The sequence below is a fragment of the Ambystoma mexicanum genome, chromosome 11 (assembly GCF_040938575.1).
Source record: "Ambystoma mexicanum isolate Mex_15411 chromosome 11, UKY_AmexF1_1, whole genome shotgun sequence".
In the NCBI taxonomy this organism is placed as follows: domain Eukaryota; kingdom Metazoa; phylum Chordata; class Amphibia; order Caudata; family Ambystomatidae; genus Ambystoma; species Ambystoma mexicanum.
In genome coordinates, this window is record NC_090934.1 from 1,372,321,619 (window position 1) to 1,372,340,956 (window position 19,338).

Sequence of the window (19,338 nt, forward strand, 5' to 3'; positions counted from 1 at the left end):
CTTAGCATCTCGTCCACTTCGGAATTGATGATGGTTCGTCTGGCTTCGGGTATCCGGTAGGGTCTAAGCCTCACAGGTGGTCCGGGATCTGTTTTGATAACATGCTCAAGAACATCGGTTCTTCCAGGTAAGGCGGAAAAGGCGTCAGCATAAGGGGACAACCGGTTCCTGATGTCCGTCTTCATTTCGAGGTTTAGTGTGTCTCCCCAATTGACTGAATTCAGGGTATCAGGAACGGTGTTCGGGATCTCGTCCGGTTTGGCTTCCTCGATACATACAAAGGCGCCCAGAAGAGGCTCATTCCATTTTTTTAGAAGGTTGATATGATAGACCTTTTCTGGGGTGGTACGATCAGGCTGGTGTACCCGGTAGGTTACTGGGCTTAGTACTTCAGTGACCTCGTACGGCCCTCTCCATCTAGCCAACAGTTTATTGGTGCTGGTGGGCAGGAGTACCAATACCTGGTCCCCTGGGTTAAAGGTTCTCATACGGCTCCCCTTGTTATAGTTTCTTTCTTGAGTTGTTTGGGCACGTCCAAGGTTATCTTGGGCCAGGGTACGTAGTGCGGTTAGGTGTTCCTTTAATTCCTCTGTATACTCGGTTAAAGACACTTCTTCTGTGGTTTCCCATTCCTCTTTAACCAGGTCTAGTATTGTTCGAGGTTGTCTCCCAAACAAGAGCTCGAAGGGAGAGAAACCGGTGGACGACTGGGGGGTGTCTCTTAACACCATTAACACTAGGGGAATCACCCGATCCCAGTTTTTTCCGTCTGGTCCCGTCACCCTTCTTAGCATCTTCTTGATTGTTTGATTATAACGTTCTACCAGCCCATCAGTCTGGGGATGATATACTGAGGTTCTCAACTGGTTGATCTGGAACTGTCCACATACTTGTTTTAAGAGGGTCGACATAAAATTGGTCCCCTGGTCGGTGATTATCTCGGAGGGAATCCCTACTCGGGCAAAGAATGGAATTAGCTGGTCGCATAACAACCGGGCCGATGTTCCCTTTAGGGGAAAGGCCTCGGGGTATCGAGTAGCGTAGTCGACTACGACCAGTAAGTATCTATAACCACGGCTGGCTGGTTCCAGGGGTCCCACTATGTCCATGCCGATCCTCTGGAACGGGATTGAAATGAGGGGCATTTTCTGTAGTGGTGCCCTTGCGGGTAGAACCCCGCTAGTCAATTGGCAGGTGGGGCAGTTCTTGCAGTGTTGGGCAACCTCCCCATAAATGCCGGGCCAGTAAAACCTCTTTAGTAGGTTTTGTTGGGTTTTAAGAGAGGCCATGTGACCTCCACAGGGATGGTTGTGGGCCAGTTGTAGCACTATAAGCCGGTGGCTCTTTGGTAGCACCAGTTGTTCCTTCATGGCGTCGTCGTCACCCTTATACCTACGGTATAGGAGACCTTGTCGCAGTAGAAACCCTGGGCCTCTGGCGATGTTGGGTTCCCCTTCCCGGGCGGCCCTTTCTCTGGCCACTCGTAGGGTGGGGTCAGTTAGGGTCTCCCCCCTTATGGTGTCTTCGTTGTCTTCTAGCTTCCAGTCGATAGGCCGGGTCATATAACTGGCCTGACACCATGCCATCCGAGTCCTCCTCTTTCGCCCGGGTGGGGGTTCCTGGGAGACGGGGTCGGTTCCTGCAACATCGGATTTGGACGGGGACTGCCCCTCCCTGGTATCCCTTAATGTCTGACCGAAACCGGGGAGGTCGGTCCCAATTACCACCGGGGTTGGGAGACAAGGTAGGACGGCAACCCTCAAGGGAGAGGAGGTTTCATTCAAGTCAATCACTACATCCTTCATCGGATAACATTTGGTGTCCCCATGAATGCATCGGATAGGTACGGTTACGTTAGGTAAGCAGGGAGCGTTACTCACGGTTGGTGATATGGCGGTCTGCCTGCTGCCGCTGTCCAAAAGGGTACGTGATGTTCTGCCGTCGACTCGAACGTCCACCACATATGGTCCTGGGACACCGTTCTCGTCTATCGGGGTCAGATAGCCGATGTCCATGGGTTCGACTGTTCTTCTCCTGGGACAAAACCGGGCGATGTGGCCCCACTCGTTGCACTCATAGCACTGCGGTTGCTTGTAACCAGGGGTCGGTGCTGGGGCCTTCTCCTCGTTTCCTGGTCTTTTGTCTTCGGGTCTCCTGTTGTTCTCATCGGGAGGTCTCCATCTTATGGGTAAGGCTCGGTTACCCCTAATCATATGGGGGTCGGATATCGGGATGGCGATGCGGGCCGATACCCCTGTAGCTGGTAGTCGGAAGTGGCCTGCCTTCTGGTATGCTGATGCAATATCCACGGCCTCGGTCAGGGTGGGTTGATGGTGTTGCCTAACCCATTTCTGCATCTGGCCGGGCAGGGCTTCGACGAATTGTTCCAGAATGATTTTATCGATTAGGGGTTGGTTAGCGGGGTTTGGAGCCAACAACCACTTCTCTGCTAGGTCCTTTATCCTATAGTACAGCTGGCGTGGATTCTCCCCGGTCCTGAGCCTGGTTTCCCTCAGTCGGATCCGATAGGCCTCGTCGTCCAGGCCCAAGCGGTCTAGTACGGCAGCCTTGATCTCCCCGTACGGTGTGTTGCCGTTGGGGTTTACCGCCTGATAGGCGCCCTGCATCACCCCGGACAGTAGAGGGGCGACGTACTGACCCCACCGGTCAGGAGGCCACTGTGCGTTTCTGGCTATACGTTCAAAACTAGTAAAGAAGAAGGCGGGATCCTCTCCGTCCTTATACTTTTGTAGGAGGGCCGAGGGCACCAGTGGTTGATTTCTAGTGCTGGCCACTGCATCGGTGAGACGGGACATGGCCTCATGCTGGTTGTCCTGTGCGGTGGTCAATATAGAGCCCTGCAGCTGTATGGCTTGTTGAAAGGCTTGCCGATCGGCAGCTGCTTGTTGGGACTGTAATTGTAGCATCTGTTGCAATTGTTGTTGGCCCTCAGACAAGGTCTTTATCAACGACTCCATCGCGCTGTCCAGAATCCCACCTTCGTCGCCAGTGTGAAGTGTGGAATTATAGCCGGAGACAGACGAGTGCTAAAACAATATTTATTCTGGCTTAAGGCAGCAGATGCTGAAAGAAAAACTGTTAAGTCCTCCCGGTTAGCTTCACCGGTATCTTGTCCTCCTGTAATACAACAGCGTTGGGCCTGGCTTGGTCCTATCTCGAGCCGCTGTCCGGATAGGCCCACCACTCTGGTTCGCTCTCCTCTCTCCTCCCCGTGTCCTGTGTAATGAGAACAACCCATTAGTCTCCCTGGGCGCTCTTTTATCACAGCTGGAGGTATCAAGCCCCCACCAATCCCTGAGGGTTTGAGTCAACCCCCTTCTTATTGGTTCCTGGGACATGGTCCCACCTCTCTTAAGGGTTGCCATCCCAGTGTGTTGCTTTTCCCGATCCCCTGGTGGTGGAGGGCGGTGGTGTTGGCCCCGTTCCCCTGGTGGTGGAGGGCGGTGGTGTTGGCCATGCGGTTGTGGCCGCGACGCGTAGGGACGCGTCCTGAGGCTGGGCCCTCCCCCCCTGCAACGTGCAGCTCCGGCAGCGTCATGAGCAGCACGGGGCCAGCGAGCCGGGCGCTGCTCCCCCGCATCCTGGTGCCGTCGCGAACACCGCTCCCCCCCCCCTGGACTGGGGCGAACAGGTGAGTGTCGAGCGGCCCCGCCGCGGCTGCACATAGCGGCTTCCTCCGCGGCCCCGCCGTGTCCACCTGAAGCGGCTTTAGCCGCGCGGCTAGCCTCCGCGGGTTTCCCTTTCCCCGCGGACGCGGCAGCGCCTCCTGACTCGTGCGGGTCGGCTTCACGCCGCGGCACCAGTCGAGGCGCTGCTGCTTCACACCTAGTCACATGAATTCAACCTTCACAAGGCGCATACCTACCCTTCCTCCCTGGACCTAACATTCCTTTTCCTGCTACTCCCCGATCTGCTGATGCACTCAATTAACTGTTATTGGCACAGCGTGGCTGCCTGTGTCCTTGACAGTATAACTTCTCTCTGGGGGATGTAAGGGGGACTCGTCTCTGAATCAACTGGACGGGAGCTGCATCTCCACGTTAGGCTTGTTTATCGTACTTTCACAAACACATCCCATAACGTGCCTTAAATTCCAACATGACAGACTTCAGTGGATTGCTTTTCTCCCGCAGATTTCTCAACTGAAAGATATCCTCGTCAAGCCCTGCTGCTTAGAAACTTTTTTGTCAGGGGGCGTAGTGGACCTCGACTCAGTCGGCGATCCATCTTGCTCAGGGCTCGATCGTCGGCTCCAGACGTGACGTCGGACTTCGTGTATATACCACGTCACTACATCCCATACCTCAGGTTCTTTTTTCTGCGTGCTCGTCACGCTGCTGTGAAGAACACGACACTGGGTGTTCGACACTGCATTTGACTAAATTTGTAATTATTTTTCTAAAACCTTGACCGCGACATGTCTGCTCCCTGGATTTCGGGCTTTAAAAAGGTGCACCGACTGCCATTCTAATATGTCAATGACCGACCCGCACAGCATTTGTCTGTGGTGTCTGGATATGGATCACGTCATGGAGGTTGTGCGTCGTGCTCCAAGATGCACTCGAAGTTCATTCGTGAGCGGGCTGCCAAATTCGACCTTGGGCAGACCGTCTCTGAAATCCCTGGTGTGGTTGATCGTCCGGTCCTCCCGGGTTGAGACTGAAGGGCCCACACCTGAAAAAGAAAAGGAAAAGCATCAGCAGAAGGCCAAAAAGCAGTCACACTCGAGGAGCCACTCTTTCTTGTCTTCATTACATAAGAAAAAGAGGCACCACCAACATCAACATGAATCCAGCTCGTTGTCGGAAAAAGGTAAGCCCTCGGCTGGGCCTACCACTCGAAAAGAGTGGGAAGATTTCAAGAGCCAAATGGTGGTCATGTTTAAGACACAGACTGAAGCAAGTGCGGGTGTGCCCCCTGAACAGCAGGCGGCGAAAGCGACGCTTTGCACTCCCGACCTCAGGCACGCCACATTGTCGGCGTCAGGGAAGCCTTGAGGCTCAACGCCGAAACAGGTGCAGAAGCCATCAGTGCCCGACACCCTTTGAGAGAGCGCTGAGAGGCCGACGTTCCTGACATCTGCCCAAGCCCCAATACGCACTGACGGCCATTCCATTGACATCGAAAGAGAAATCTTTGCCGCTGACTATCGGCGATGGCTCCTTTGTCCTTCTCTCCATATCAGGATTCTTCAAATCCATTGCGTAAATCTTCGGCGTCAACCAGGGTGATGACCAAGGGGACATTGATACCATATATACAGGGTCGGGAGGCGTCTACTTTTTCGACGAGCATGCAGACCTGTTGGCACTGCGCCAAGGGCTCCCTGATACCAGCAGCCTGTACACGTCTCCCGATGTAGAACTTCAGCAAGGTAAGCTCTACAATCACACCCATGCTAAGTTCTGGCCCCTAGTGGAAAGGGTGGTAGCCATCCTATGTCTGAAGTCCATGTCAGTGCTTACTCTGGGCTACGAAATGGCGGAGATGTTGGATGAGGGTCCTGTGACAGAACTTAACATGCCACTTAATCCGGACGTGGCCGACTGTGTTGGCCGTTCGATGGGGTCGGCGAAAGTCTTGAGGAGACGAGCAGATCTCAGAACTTCTGGCTTCTCTCCGAACATCCAGAATATGCTCCTGCACATGCCTTTCGAGGGAGAGTTCCTCTTTAGCCAGAAGGTAGATGACTGTTTGGAAATGTTTAAGGAGTCTAAATTAGCCGCGAAATCTCTGGGCCTAGCTGCGCAGCGGGCAAAACCTGCCTTCGGATTTGCCTCTAGAGGTAGAGGATACAGGCGCTATCTACCTTACATCAGGAAGGCATAGCTCCTTCAGGCCAGGCAGGGCCAGAAGCGTTTCTCGTGCCCCGGAAGGGGCAGGGGTGGGGGTTCTAGAGGCCAACAAGCAGCGGCGGGGGCGGCTCCGCCCTCCAAGCCGCTTGGATTTTCCCCACTCATGACTTACCAGTTGGTGGGCGGTTGGCATTGCATTTTCCCCAGTGGCAGCAGATTACCTCTGATGCCTGGGCGCTGCAGCTCATTGGATGGGTTATTGCCTGCCCTTCTTAAGGAAACCACCGGACAGGCCCCCATCGCCTCCAGTCCAGACAGGAAAGGAGTTCCAAGAAGAACTACGAGCACTGTTTTTGAAGGGTGCAGTGGAAGAGGTACCTCCCAAACAGAGAATATCAGGTTGTTATTTCCAGTGTTTCCTGGTGCCCAACAAGGGAGGAGGTCTCTGTCCCATTGTGGACCTCAGGGCCTTGAACAAGCTCCTGAGGAAAGACAAGTTCAGGATGGTGACGTTGAGAGAAATTCTCCACGCTCTCGATCTTCAGGACTGGCTGGTGTCAATAGAGCTGCACTATGCTTATTTCCCTGTGTCGATATATCGGATGCACAGGAAGTTCCTGAGGTTCCTCATAGGGACAAGCACTATTAGTTCAAGGTGCTTCCCTTTGGGTTGACCTCCGCTCCAATGGTCTTCACCAAGCTCATTGTGGTAGTCGCAGCTCATCTGGGGTCCATGTATTTCCATACCTGGATGACTGGCTGATGCGAGTGAAGTCAGCAGGACAGGTCTAGTCTCATCTAGAGGACACCTGCCTTCTACTGCACAGGCTGGGCATCTCCCTGAACCTGAAGAAGTCCCATGTGACGCCATTCCAGAGGCTCCAATTCATCGGAGCAGTCCTAGACACCCGGGTAGGGAAGGTCTTCCCTCCCGAGAAGAGAGTCAACAGCATTGCACAGATGGTGAACCTTTTTACCTGGAACCACGCCACCTTACCAGCGGCTTCTTTCCTCTGCCTCTTAGGTCTCATGGCCTCCTGTATTTTTCTAGTGCAAGAGGCCAGGTTGTGCATGATATCCCTACAGTGGCTCCTGTGAGGTCAGTGTTACCAGTACCTCGGAGCCCTCACAGATTCCCTCAGGGTGTCAAATTTAGTGGTCAATGACCTCAGCTGGTAGAATGACAGAAGCAATCTCATGGCAGGGGAACCCTTCTAGCCTCCTTTGCCTCAGACCCAAGGGGTCACGGATGTGTCTCTGAAAGGTTGACGTGCTCACTGCGTGAACTTGCAGGTGAAGAGCCTTTGTTCAGTGGTGGAAGCCAGGTGGCACATCAACAGCCTAGAGTTGCGAGCAATCAGGTTAGCCCTTAAGGCTTTCGCCCCCGCCTATCAAAGGGAAGCATGTCCTGATTCTAACGGTCAACACAGTGGCCATGCATTACCTGAACAAGCAGGGTGGTGTGTGCTCCCTTCTCGAGCAGCGACGTAGCTGTGGTTCTTGGTGCTGGAGAACCAAATATCGGTCTCGACAGTATATCTGGCGGGGACAGTGAACGGCTTGGCGAATGCTCTGAGCAGGCAGAGCACGGTCTCACACTAGTGGGTTGTGTGCCAAGAAGCTCTAGAAGAGGTCTTCTCTCTCCGGGGTACACCAACAGTGGATCTGTTTGGCACAGAGTCCAATAGAAGTGCAGACAGTTTTGCTCAAGGGAATTCTGAGCAAACGGCACACTGGGGGACGCGTTTCTTGTGGACTGGACCTTCTCTCTCCACTACTCCATCCCCCCCACCCAACCCCTGTCTCCACCCTCCTGATTCCCATCATCCCATGGGGTCCCAGGCGGTTGAAGAGGTTTCAAGCAATCATGATCTTGATCCCCCCACCCAGACTGGGTGAGTAGAACGTGGTACTCTGACACTGGTTGCCTCGGTGCCCGCATCTCCTGACCCAGTCGGAAGGTTGGGTACTTCACCCAAACCCAGAGTCCCTCAACCTACATGCGTGGCTCTTGAGAGAATGAAATATGATGTCTGGGACCCACCTGAGGAGGTACTTCAGGTGTTGCTGACTGCATGCAGACCATCTACCAGATCTGTGTAGGTCAGTGGTCTTTAAACTGTGGGAGGTGGGGGGGGGGGTCACAAGAGCCCAGCATGAAATGTGAAAAAAAGATTGGAGGAAATGGGCAGGGGCGGCTCACATGGTCAGACTGTAGCATAAAACTGTCTCAGGCACCAATGAAAAAGTGTCCCGCAGTTTCAAATGGATATTCATTCCTTTAGTCACAGACAGTTTGAATAGTAGCCAAGGGGTTTTTTTTTGTTAAAATGTAAGCAAATTGTGATATTTAAAGAATATTTATTCAGCAACAATGGTCAAAACTACTAGCTGCATAATGAAGTAACTCCTCAAACGCAGTGGCCCCCTCACTCATTTTGGAGGAGCCGAGGAGCCAGCCCAATGAAACACTGAGCACTCCGTCAGCTGCTTTTTCCAGCTGAGGAAGTGCTCCTGGGCTGGCCGAGCTGTCACAGGGAAACACTGTTTCCCTTTGACCGTTCAGTTCAGTTCCCCAGCCGCACATGCTCGCTGAGCCATGCAAGGATGGAGGCGTTTTGCTTCGCCAGCCTTGCCTAGCTCATTGGAAACGCTGGCTGGGGCACTGCATGTCTGTATGTACGAGGGGGAGCTCCTGCGCCTCCTTGCACATACGACAGAGCAGCCAGGAGCGGGCCTTTCAGCACCCACGCGGAGGACTCTATTTATGTTAATTTATTTTTTATTTAAATATGTGCGCAGATGCGTGGATGCTTGTGTTATGAGTGAGTGTATGGTGATGATGGTTGCTCGTGTGAATGATGGTGATTGCTCTTTGTGTGTGTTGTGTGTGTGTGTTTGTTTTGGTCGGTTGAGCTGATTTTGGCGAGTGGGGGATAGAAGGGGAAAGTAGGGTTGTACAACAAAGGCCTTTTTTGCACAATCCCCCTGACCACCTGCCAAAATGGGCTCTCCTTCTGAGGCGCTGTGGAGCCCAGGGGACAGGGAAGGTATTGTTTTACTGGATATCATGCTTTCCCTATTGCCCCCCCCCCCCCAGCGCCTTGCATACAAACATAATAATTTTGTTTGTGTTAGGCACTTTGTGCCCCAGGGGACAGGGATGTTATCTTTTTAATGGACATCTAGCATAGATGTCCAGTCAAAAATATTATGCCTGTCCCCTGGGCCCTCAAGGCCAATTGTAAACTGTTTGCCTTTTTACTCAATGTTTCTTTTTTTAAGTATGCTTTAAAATGCAACATTTTAAGACATTATTTAAAAAGAATTAATGGTGGGAAATCCCTGTAAATCCCTCTTGATTGTTTCGGGCTCCCTCTCTGCGCTCGGTCGCTATGGCATATCTGATGGAAATATTTATGCCCCTCCACTTAAAAAAATCACCAGCCACCACTGGCCCTGGGACTGTGCAGGGAGCAGGGTGGGGGAGCCCAGGTGCTTTGGTGGGAGCAGGATGGGCGGTAGCCATGGGATAGTGGTGGGAGCAGGGTTTGGAGAGCTCAGGGTCTGTGGGGTTGGGTCGAGAGAGCACAGGTACTGGCCTAGGAGTGGGATGAGGGAGTAGAGACTGTGATGGGCGCAGGTGGGGGGAGCCGAGGGACTATACTGGGAGTAGGGTGCAGTGACGGCGTGCAATACTTCATAGCCATTTGGATTTACTGTCCATTTGGCATTTTTGGGTGGGTCCGGCCTGGCCACAATTTGCTTGGCGGGGGGTCGGGACGTGGTGTAGGGAATGTGAGATTGATCCCATCTCTTGCCTCACCACTGCAGTGATGGAGTTCCTTCTGTCACTGGCCTCAGCAGGCCTTCATTTTACCACAGTCAAAGGATAAGTGGGGCCCTTATCTGTGTTCAAAAAGTCCCCGGATCAAGGTTCTTTCTTAACAATCCCTGTTGTGGCCCAATTCCTGAAGAGCCTTGTGAATAAGTTTCCGCCAACTCCCTCTGTTTTCTCAGACTGGGATTTAAATCTAGTTCTCACATTCTTGATGGCGGCTCCTTTTGAGCCCATGCATTTCTGTTCTTTGTGACTGCTGTCATTGAAGACAGCGTTTTTGGTTGCAATTACATCAGCCAGGAGAGTTAGCATGCTTCAGGTCTTGTGTTGCAAGCCCCCGTTCCTACGCTTCTTTCAGGAAAAGGTTTCCCTGAAAGTAAGGCCCGGCTCTCTTTTGAAAGTCGTATCTGAATTCCACTTTTCTCAGTCCATAGACCTTCCGGTCTTCTACCCCTCCACAGCATCCCTCTGTCGAGGAGCGGTTCCATTGGTTAGACTCCAAAAGAGCATTGAGCTTTTACGTAGCTAAGACGTCTGAGTTCTGGAAATCTGAACAGCTGTTCGTGGCCCATTCATTGTTCTGCAAAGGTCTTGCTGTAACGAAGCATACTCTAATTCCGATGGATCATCCATTGCATCGTGGAATGCTACCAATCAGGCAGGGAGCTTCCTTCCGCCATCAGGGTACACTCGATAAGAGGGGTCTCAGCTTCTTCGGTCTTGCAGAGGGGGGTTCCCATTAGGGACATTTGTCGTGCAGCCACATGGTCATACTTGCACACGTTCACCAGGCACTATTGTCTGGATGTTGTCACCGGGCCAAATGCAGGTTTTGGTAGGGCAGTTCCGCAAAACCTGCTACTGTAACACTTTCTGCCCATCACCGTGGTCCTAACTGCTTGGGGAGTCTATCAGATGAGTAATCTGTGGGAGAAAAGCAATCTATTGATGGAGAAATGACTTACCGTAATGTTCTTTCTATGGATTCTTCTCCCGCAGATTCCTCCTCACCGCTCCCAACCATTCCAGCTCAGAAAATTGTAACGGGGTTGCTCATCTACCTAAGCGAAGGGACGTCTGGTGATAGCTCTGAGGTGATCGCTCATATCTGGTCAGTGGCTTGCTTTTCAAAACAAAATAAAACAACACAAAATCTTTCTCATTTCTCACTAATTCTTGGGAGCTTTATTCCATGTTGTTTTTCACCTTTTGGGAATGTTTGCCATTTTCAATTTTTACGGACCGTTAGCCTGGTCTCCCATCGTTTTCCTCTGCAGCCTTCTAGCAAGGGGGAAAAAGGGGGACCTGAGGTATGGGGCATAGTGATATGGTATATATATATGACATCCAACATCATGTCTGGAGCCGAAGCTCGAGCACCGAGCAAGACAGCTCGACGGCTGAGTCGAGGTCCACTATGCGCCCCTGTCGGAAAGTTTCCGATTAGCAGAGCTGGATGAGGATATCTATCAGATGAGGAATCTGCTGGAGAAGAATCCATAGAAAGAACATTACGGTAAGTAACGTCTCCTTCTCTGACTCGAACCCACACGCTTACCTATGTCAGCTACCTACTAGCACATCGATGAAAACATAACACTATTTCTGAGGCTTGTGGAATCTGCTTAGATCACATACTGTGCATAGGCCGAAATCTAGTGGAAGCTGCGGAGTATTACAGTTTGTTTTTCGAAACTCGAAAATGGGCGTCGACACAGGGCGTGCCAGTAATACTATCTCTAGTGTGACGTCCACTGTACCCAAGATCCCTCACGCGTCTAGGATCCTCAGATTGTTTTTTTCCGCCATACTGGTCGGAAGCATTTTGTGGAGTCCCCTGGCCTTAGCCATACTTTTGCTAAAATATATCGATTAATTTACATCCTTTCCCCATCCCAACGTCGGACTTCGACACTCGACGCCGGCTTGGAGAAGAATTCGACCGTCGGCTGCTGCACGATGGATTTGGGCCTCGGAAGGCCTCTGGCCTCGGCCCGGGCCTTGGAAGGCCGCTGGCCTCGGCCCTGCAAGTAGGGAGAGTGGGGGGTTGGACATACTCTACACTCTTGGTATATAGGTACACCTTATACATTTCCTACACTTACCAGCCCGCTGCCTCAAGGTGCGTATGGAGGGTACCCCTTTTCAATTCTGCCCCAAGTGCAATCGCAAATACCCTTGGGTCGACAGGCACGCCACGTGAAATCTCTGCTTGCCGAGGGACCACCCAAAGGCGAACTGCAGAGCGTGTAGTAGGTTTAAACCTAAGACACTTAAGGACTGTTCAACGAAGCGTTGGGCCCACCACGCCAGGCAGGCGGTCATGGCAGCGTAGGGCGCCTTCAGCGATGGCAGCGACACCGTCCTTTCGGACGGCGAGGGCATTACGGCGTCGAAAGACTGCCGAGCGCAGGTCCCCGACCTCGGAAGGTCGTCCGACAGGGCGGCTATGGGGAAGACCCCCGGCGACACAAGCGCTTCACACACCACTCACACAAAACATACGAAGTCCAACCGAGACTCGACGACGTCGAGTTCTCGGAAAGAGCCACATAGAGAACGGTCCGAATCGGTGTCCTCTGGGCGTTCTCGATCGAGATCGCCGCATGACTCCAGGCAATCATCCGCTATGTGACTACATTGTTGCTCTTTCTGTATTGCCTAATCATGCTTTTAATATGTGTCAAAGCTAACTACAAATGGATACTGCATTCTTACTCGCCCAATGAGAACTGCTAGCACTAGGCCGCCTGCTAATGTGTTTTGCGCAGTCTAAATCTCTTTGCCTACCTGGGATGTTGCAACTCCATCCCAACAAACGTTAATGGGGAAAGGGTAGAAAGTGAATTTACGGCATCAAAATTGGGCTCCAATACATCAGGACTGTACGACAGTGAGGACCTGGCCTCCATTGAGAGGGCTGTGCCAGAGCTCAACAGGGGAAAGAAGAGCTGCTGAGGACTTGTTTGAGCATGCAAGAGAAAAGCCACTTGAGGTTTATAGCAGGAAGGGTAAAGAGCCACCCAAGACCCACAACAGACAAAAAGCCAGCCTTCATGTAGTTGGGAGTGAGCAGTTGAGGCAGAAGATGTGAAGGAGTATGCAAAGTTAATGGATGGAATAGATACTGTATGACCATGACGCTAACACATTTCTGTCCTGACGCAACCCTCCATATAGACGATGGGTTAGCTCGCAGAGCTGTAACCATCCCTTGCATCATAAATCTTGACAACCTGAGCAAATAAATAGGGCATTGTTGAACTTCACAGTGTGGTAATTTTATTTGATGACTTCTGGTTAGCATATTTTTTCATTTCTTTTACAAAAAATGATAATAAAATACTTATTTGTATTCGCAAAAGCTTTGAGATGTCTTTGATGCCATGTATCTAAGTGTCTTCAAATGTAATTCTTTTCTGATAGTAATGCAAAGAATGAGCTTTGTACATTCCCTTTGCTCGCATGTTATGCCAAATGGCTTTTTATTCTGCATACATTTGCCAACAATGCACCATAACTAGGTACAGCATTGGTGCATAATGCCATTAACTCTGAAACAGAATGTATGATCTTATGTTAAAATATTGTCTGGATTTTAAAAGGTTAGGACGTGTGTTTTAATTTGAATAGATTGTATTTGTGTAAATATTCAGTCGGAATGTGCCAGGCCAATGGCATCCGTATATATGCTTACACAATCAAGTGATCTACCAAATTATTTCCTTAAGTTTCTATAACCTAAAGCAAAATAATTACTTAGTAAATGGCACTACAGTTAAATACTAAAATATCTGCTTTGTCAGATGACTTTAAATGTGGTAACTATAATTATCTTTCTTCAGCTCATAGCAGTAGAAGAAAATCATCAGAAGTTGAAGAACGTAATCAGGAAGACCCCAAAGCAGCTCTATTGACGGTGTGTATACAATAACGTGGTCCGTTTCTCAAAAGTTAATTACTAGGCGGTAGGTCTATATTCATTCTCTTAACATTTTACCTACTCTAGAACTGTTAAAATAAGCTTTCATTGCAACACAGAATATGTTAGCTTTTTACTTAGTTCCATTTGTTATATAAAGTAGTGTCTCCTTATTGCCAAGCTGATTAAAATGTAATGTTGACCATCAGTAACCCCTGAAAATATTCTGGCATTAAAAATCTGCACCTTTCCCACTTCTGCAAAGGGCATTACACTGGGGTGATTTTTCAACTATGAAAATAGGTTGTGTATCTGCAGAGCATCCCAAACGGTAATGCTGCATTTCATTTACATTTTGTTGATTTTTCTTCTTTTTATTTTTTGTTTGCCATCTTGCTATGTAAGCTTTGTGAAACTGTCTTTTTAAAGTCCTAGAAACTCTGGGGTCGATTCATGGAATTAATGTGCGCCGAAAATTCCCGCGCAGAGGTGCCAAAACGTGCGAATCGCAGGAAAAGTGCGAAAATCGCAGTGCAAGTGCGAAAATCGCAGGAAAACCAGCATACAGCGATTTATGGAAGTCCGTGCGCGAGAAAAACATCGGATGTGCGCTAAAAATGTGCGCCGCGCACGCCGGCGCACAGGTCATCCAACACCATGCGCCACGGCCACTGCGAAATCGCACATAGCGCGGCGCACATCACAAAAGTAGGCGGAACACAGGACGTAACACTCGGAATGGGGAACAACGCGTGAAAATATGGGCGTCAAATGAGAAGTACAGGAGGAAAGTGCGCGGAATGCCCACACGCTTGCCTACAACCCGTATTCATGGAATCGAATAGGGCAAACCAGCGCACGGTCAAAGACGCGCACAGGGCCAAACAAGTACGCCACAAGAAAGCAGGCGGTAGCGCCCCTGCGACTGAAAAAAATGTGCACCAAAATGTGCGCTAACAAAAAGCACCCATATACAGCCATGATGAATGGCCCATACAGTGGCCCTCTAGGACAAATGAGGTGCAAAGGGGCACCGACAAACACGGACACCCGCTGTGTGAAGAATAGCGTGTGCGCATGTTCCTGGGTGCGCGGGAAGTTCTACACGCGATTAGCCTGGGTACGTGTACTTCGGGGTGCGCGGGAAGTTCCACACGCGATTAGCCTGGGTACGTGTACTACGGGGTGCGCGGGAAGATCCACACGCGATTTGCCTGGGTAGGTGTTGGTGCGCGGGAAGTTCCACACGCGATTGGCCTGGGTACGTGTACTTTGGGGTGCGCGGGAAGTTCCACACGCGATTGGCCTGGGTACGTGTATTCTGATGTGCGCAGAAGATTCACACGCAATTTCTGCAGGGTACATGTATTTCGGTGGTGCCGGGGAATGCTACACGTGATTTGGCCATGTGGGTCCCCCCAGGTGTTCCCTCTTACACCCTCCACGGCCCCTGCAGACAGCCCACACCACAGGGTACTACCCTGCACCCCTGCTCATGTCCCACAGGCAACCCATCCACCATGGCCATGCCCACCAGCCAACCCACATGTCACCTTGCACTACTGATCACCAACACGTCTCCCACCACCCCCAGCCACCAGGGGCAGCCTCCACCAGGCCCCCACTCATGTCTCCCACCACCCCCACCCCCCAGCAGTGCAGAGGCAGCCTCCACCAGGCCCCCACCCATGTCTACCACCACCCCCACCCCCCAGCCACCAGGGGCAGCCTCCACCAGGCCCCCATTCATGTCTCCCACCACCCCACCCCCCAGCACTGCAGGGGCAGCCTCCACCAGGCCCCCACTCATGTCTACCACCACCCCCACCCCTCAGCCACCAAGGGCAGCCTCCACCAGGCCCCCACTCATGTCTCCCACCACCCCCACCCCCCAGCAGTGCAGTGGCAGCCTCCACCAGGCCCCCACTCATGTCTCCCACCACCCCCACCCCTCAGCAGTGCAGGGGCAGCCTCCACCAGGCCCCACTCATGTCTCCCACCACCCCCACCCCCCAGCAGTGCAGGGGCACCCTCCACCAGGCCCCCACTCATGTCCCCTATTACCCCCACCCCCTAGCCACCAGGGGCAGCCTCCACCAGGCCCCCACTCATGTCTCCCACCACCCCCACCCCCCAGCAGTGCAGGGGCAGCCTCCACCAGGCCCCCACTCATGTCTCCCACCCCCCACCCCCCAGCCACCAGGGGCAGCCTCCACCAGGCCCCCACTCATGTCTCCCAGCACCCCCACACCCTAGCAGTGCAGGGGCAGCCTCCACCAGGCCCCCACTCATGACTCCCACCACCCACATCCCCCAGCCACCAGGGGCAGCCTCCACCAGGCCCCCACTCATGTCTCCCACCACCCCCACCCCCCAGCAGTGCAGGGGCAGCCTCCACCAGGCCCCCACTCATGTCCCCTATTACCCCCACCAGGCCCCCACTCATGTCTCCCACCACCCCCACACCCCAGCAGTGCAGGGGCAGCCTCCACCAGGCCCCCACTCATGTCTCCCACCCCCCACCCCCCAGCCACCAGGGGCAGCCTCCACCAGGCCCCCACTCATGTCTCCCACCACCCCCACCCCCCAGCAGTGCAGGGGCAGCCTCCACCAGGCCCCCACTCATGTCTCCCACCACCCCCACCCCCCAGCCGTGCGATTTGCCTGGGTACGTGTACTTCGGGGTGCGCGGGAAGTTCCACACACGATTGGCCTGGGTATGTGTACCTCGTGGTGCGCGGGAAGTTCCACACGCGATTAGCCTCGGTACGTGTACTTCGGGGTGCGTGTGAACTTCCACACGCGATTTGCCTGGGTACGTGTAGTACGGGGTGCGCGGGAAGTTCCACACGCGATTGGCCTGGGTAAGTGTACTTCAGGGTGCGCGTGAACTTCCACACGCGATTAGCCTGGGTACGTGTACTTCGGGGTGCGCAGGCACTTCCACACGCGATTGGGCCTGTGAGAGTGGGGTACATGTATTCCAGGGGTGGGCGGGAATATTTACCCGCGACTGTGCCTGTGAGAGCGTGCTACGTGTATTCCTGGGGTGGGCGGGAAGATTCACACGTTCGCCTACGACATGCCGAAAAATAAATGGTCCAATCCTGAGACACGTACGCCAGCATGAAGCAGGCGTACGTCGACCCGCGCAGCATAAAAGTGCGCGCAAACAACAAACAAGCTGATACGCCAGGATGAATATACCATTCCTACCAGCAGTGGCCGTGGGTTACCAAAGGAGGAGGAGGAGGATAGTGAGGGCCCGAATTTTCACTCCCAGAACCAACCTTTTTGGGATGCCTGATGACCAGGTGTATGGGAGGTACAGGTTTCCCCCACACATAATACTGGACCTGGTCAGTGAGTGGGAGGATGACCTCACATCACCCACCCTGTGCTCCCAAGCACTCAGCCCCCTGGAGAAGGTCCTCAATGTACTGCACTTCTTGGCCACAGGATCATTTCAGCGGACAAGTGCCATACTGGGTGGGGTGTCACAGGCCACGCAGTCACGCTGCCTACACCAGGTCTTGAACATCATCACTGCACGCCCATCAGTCCGTAGGCACATATACCTGCCCAGGACACCTGCAGAAAGGCAGGCTGCCACCCTCGATTTCTACGGTGTGGCACAATTCCCAAAAGTGCTAGGTGCCATTGACTGCACCCATGTGGCACTACGTCCCCCCCCCAGGGCATCTGAGCACATCTATAGGAACCGCAAGCACTGGCATTCCATCAACGTGCAGGTAGTATGTAATGCTAAGGGAATCATCACCTCAGTATATGCCAACTATCCAGGGTCCACCCACGACCGCTTAATTTACCGAATGTCTACCCTAAACCGGGACCTAGAAGCTGGGCGGCATGGCGATACATGGCTGCTTGGTGAGTATGAATGCCACTCCACATGCATGCATGTCAGATGCAGAGTTATGTCACTACCCCACTAATGATACCCATCACCTCCTCACCAGGGGACAGTGCCTACCCTCTGAGCACCCACATGACGACGCCAATTCGGAACCCATCACGCCTCCAGAGGTAAGATACAACACAGCCCATATTGCAATCCGGGGCATAGGTGAGCGCACATTCGGAGTGCTCAAGTCATGCTTTCGCTCCCTTGACCGTTCTGGCGGGCAGCTGTTATATGCGCCCCCAGTAGTGTACAGGATCATAGTGGCAGCATGTGTCCTGCACAATGTTGCAACACGCCGGGGCCTGGCCGTGGACATGGTGGTGCCCCCAGATCCCCAACCACATGCACGCCTGCTGCGCATGGGAGGGGAGAGGGCACGGGGTGAGGCAGCCCGTACGCAGCTGGTGGCTAATTACTTCACATAGAAATCACACACCAGTGGTGTGCATACAGGCCTGGCACATACCATCTGATAAGCAATGATGACTCGACCTGACAGTTAAGACGAACAAAGGGACTGTCAACTGTCAGAACCATAGCAGCCTGAGATTGTTCATGTGGAAGTGTCACAATGTGTGCATCCCTACCTACACAAACACCACCAATGCAGTGTCATGAAAAGACACTTCCATGCTGCAGAAATGAATACCCACTTGCAAAATACTACATGAAAACAGTGCCATGTCACCCACCCCCTCCCCGGCACGGCCACACAACACAGCATGGCATGTCATGCAATGTGAGAGGAAAGAAATTAATCCCCACAACATGCCCCGAGTGTCAGCAGCTACAGTGTCCCTAATGGAAACATGTCCACACATGAAATGCTCACAGTAATGCAGGACCTACAACCCACATTACCAAATACTTACCAAGAATACCAATCACCTACACAACCTCCAACCTACCTTAAACATGACATTACAGACTTACAAATTAGCTAGCCTCACCACCTGATGATGACAGCCCTCCGAACACTTCCAAGTATACAGTGTTAGCACCACGCAAGAGTGTAGGTGCACTGCTTACAACATGGACTCCAGTTCCAAGGTGGACCGCATTGTGAAGACATGAGGAATGGACCTGCAAATATGGAGGATGAGATGTATGCAGAGGCACATATCAATACACCATGCAGTGTACAATACAACAACAATATGCACTATGAATGTATACACAGTATTGACTACAGACTGCCCACACAGCTCATTGGAGTCCAATGTCACCATGTACGTCAATGTCACTTGGGCACACCCTTTGCAAGCCCATGGAAACGGGAAGCAGGAGGGGGTGTGTGTGACAAAAACCCAAGCCTCTGAACCAAATCCATGACAAGCCTGCACATGCCCAGCCACAATGCAGCGTATGCCCACGGGAGCCACACAAGGCAACACACTGTCCCAAAAATAAAAATTAAAAAAAAAAAATGGCCATTAATGGGTCCGGGGGGATTGGGGAGGCCACCCAGGATGTCCGAGGACAGGGTGCACACCAAAACCCACCTGTGTGGATCTTGCGAAAAAAAACACCTCCATGGGCTCATGGCCTGGCCTACACGGCTACCCTATTGTGGGAGTATCACTGCTGTCGCTATCCTCACCCTCTGCAGCTGCATCCGGAGGTGGTGGCACTATGGGAGGCAGCCCACGCAAAGCCCTAGTCTGTTCCTCCATGGCTGCAAGCATGCGGGTGTGGTAGGTCTCGTTCTGGAGGATAAGTGTGCAGAGGTCCCCATGCAACAACTCACGGGATGCCCGGACCTCCGCCCTAGTTGCTTGCATCTCAGCTGAGAGCGAACGGGTGAGACGCTCCAGCTGCTGTTCTGTCCTTCGGT

General features: G+C 52.6%; 1 protein-coding gene across 2 annotated transcripts in view; it reads left to right on the forward strand.

Moving 5' to 3' along the window:
- The window catches only part of TRPM7 (transient receptor potential cation channel subfamily M member 7), a 2,599,208-nt gene that overhangs the window by 2,216,612 nt on the left and 363,258 nt on the right, over positions 1–19,338 (forward strand). For both annotated transcript variants that reach the window (XM_069624956.1, XM_069624955.1), the window contains exon 29: positions 13,503–13,576. In XM_069624956.1, coding sequence (XP_069481057.1) covers positions 13,503–13,576 — 74 coding nt within the window. The remainder of the gene's footprint in view (positions 1–13,502; positions 13,577–19,338) is intronic.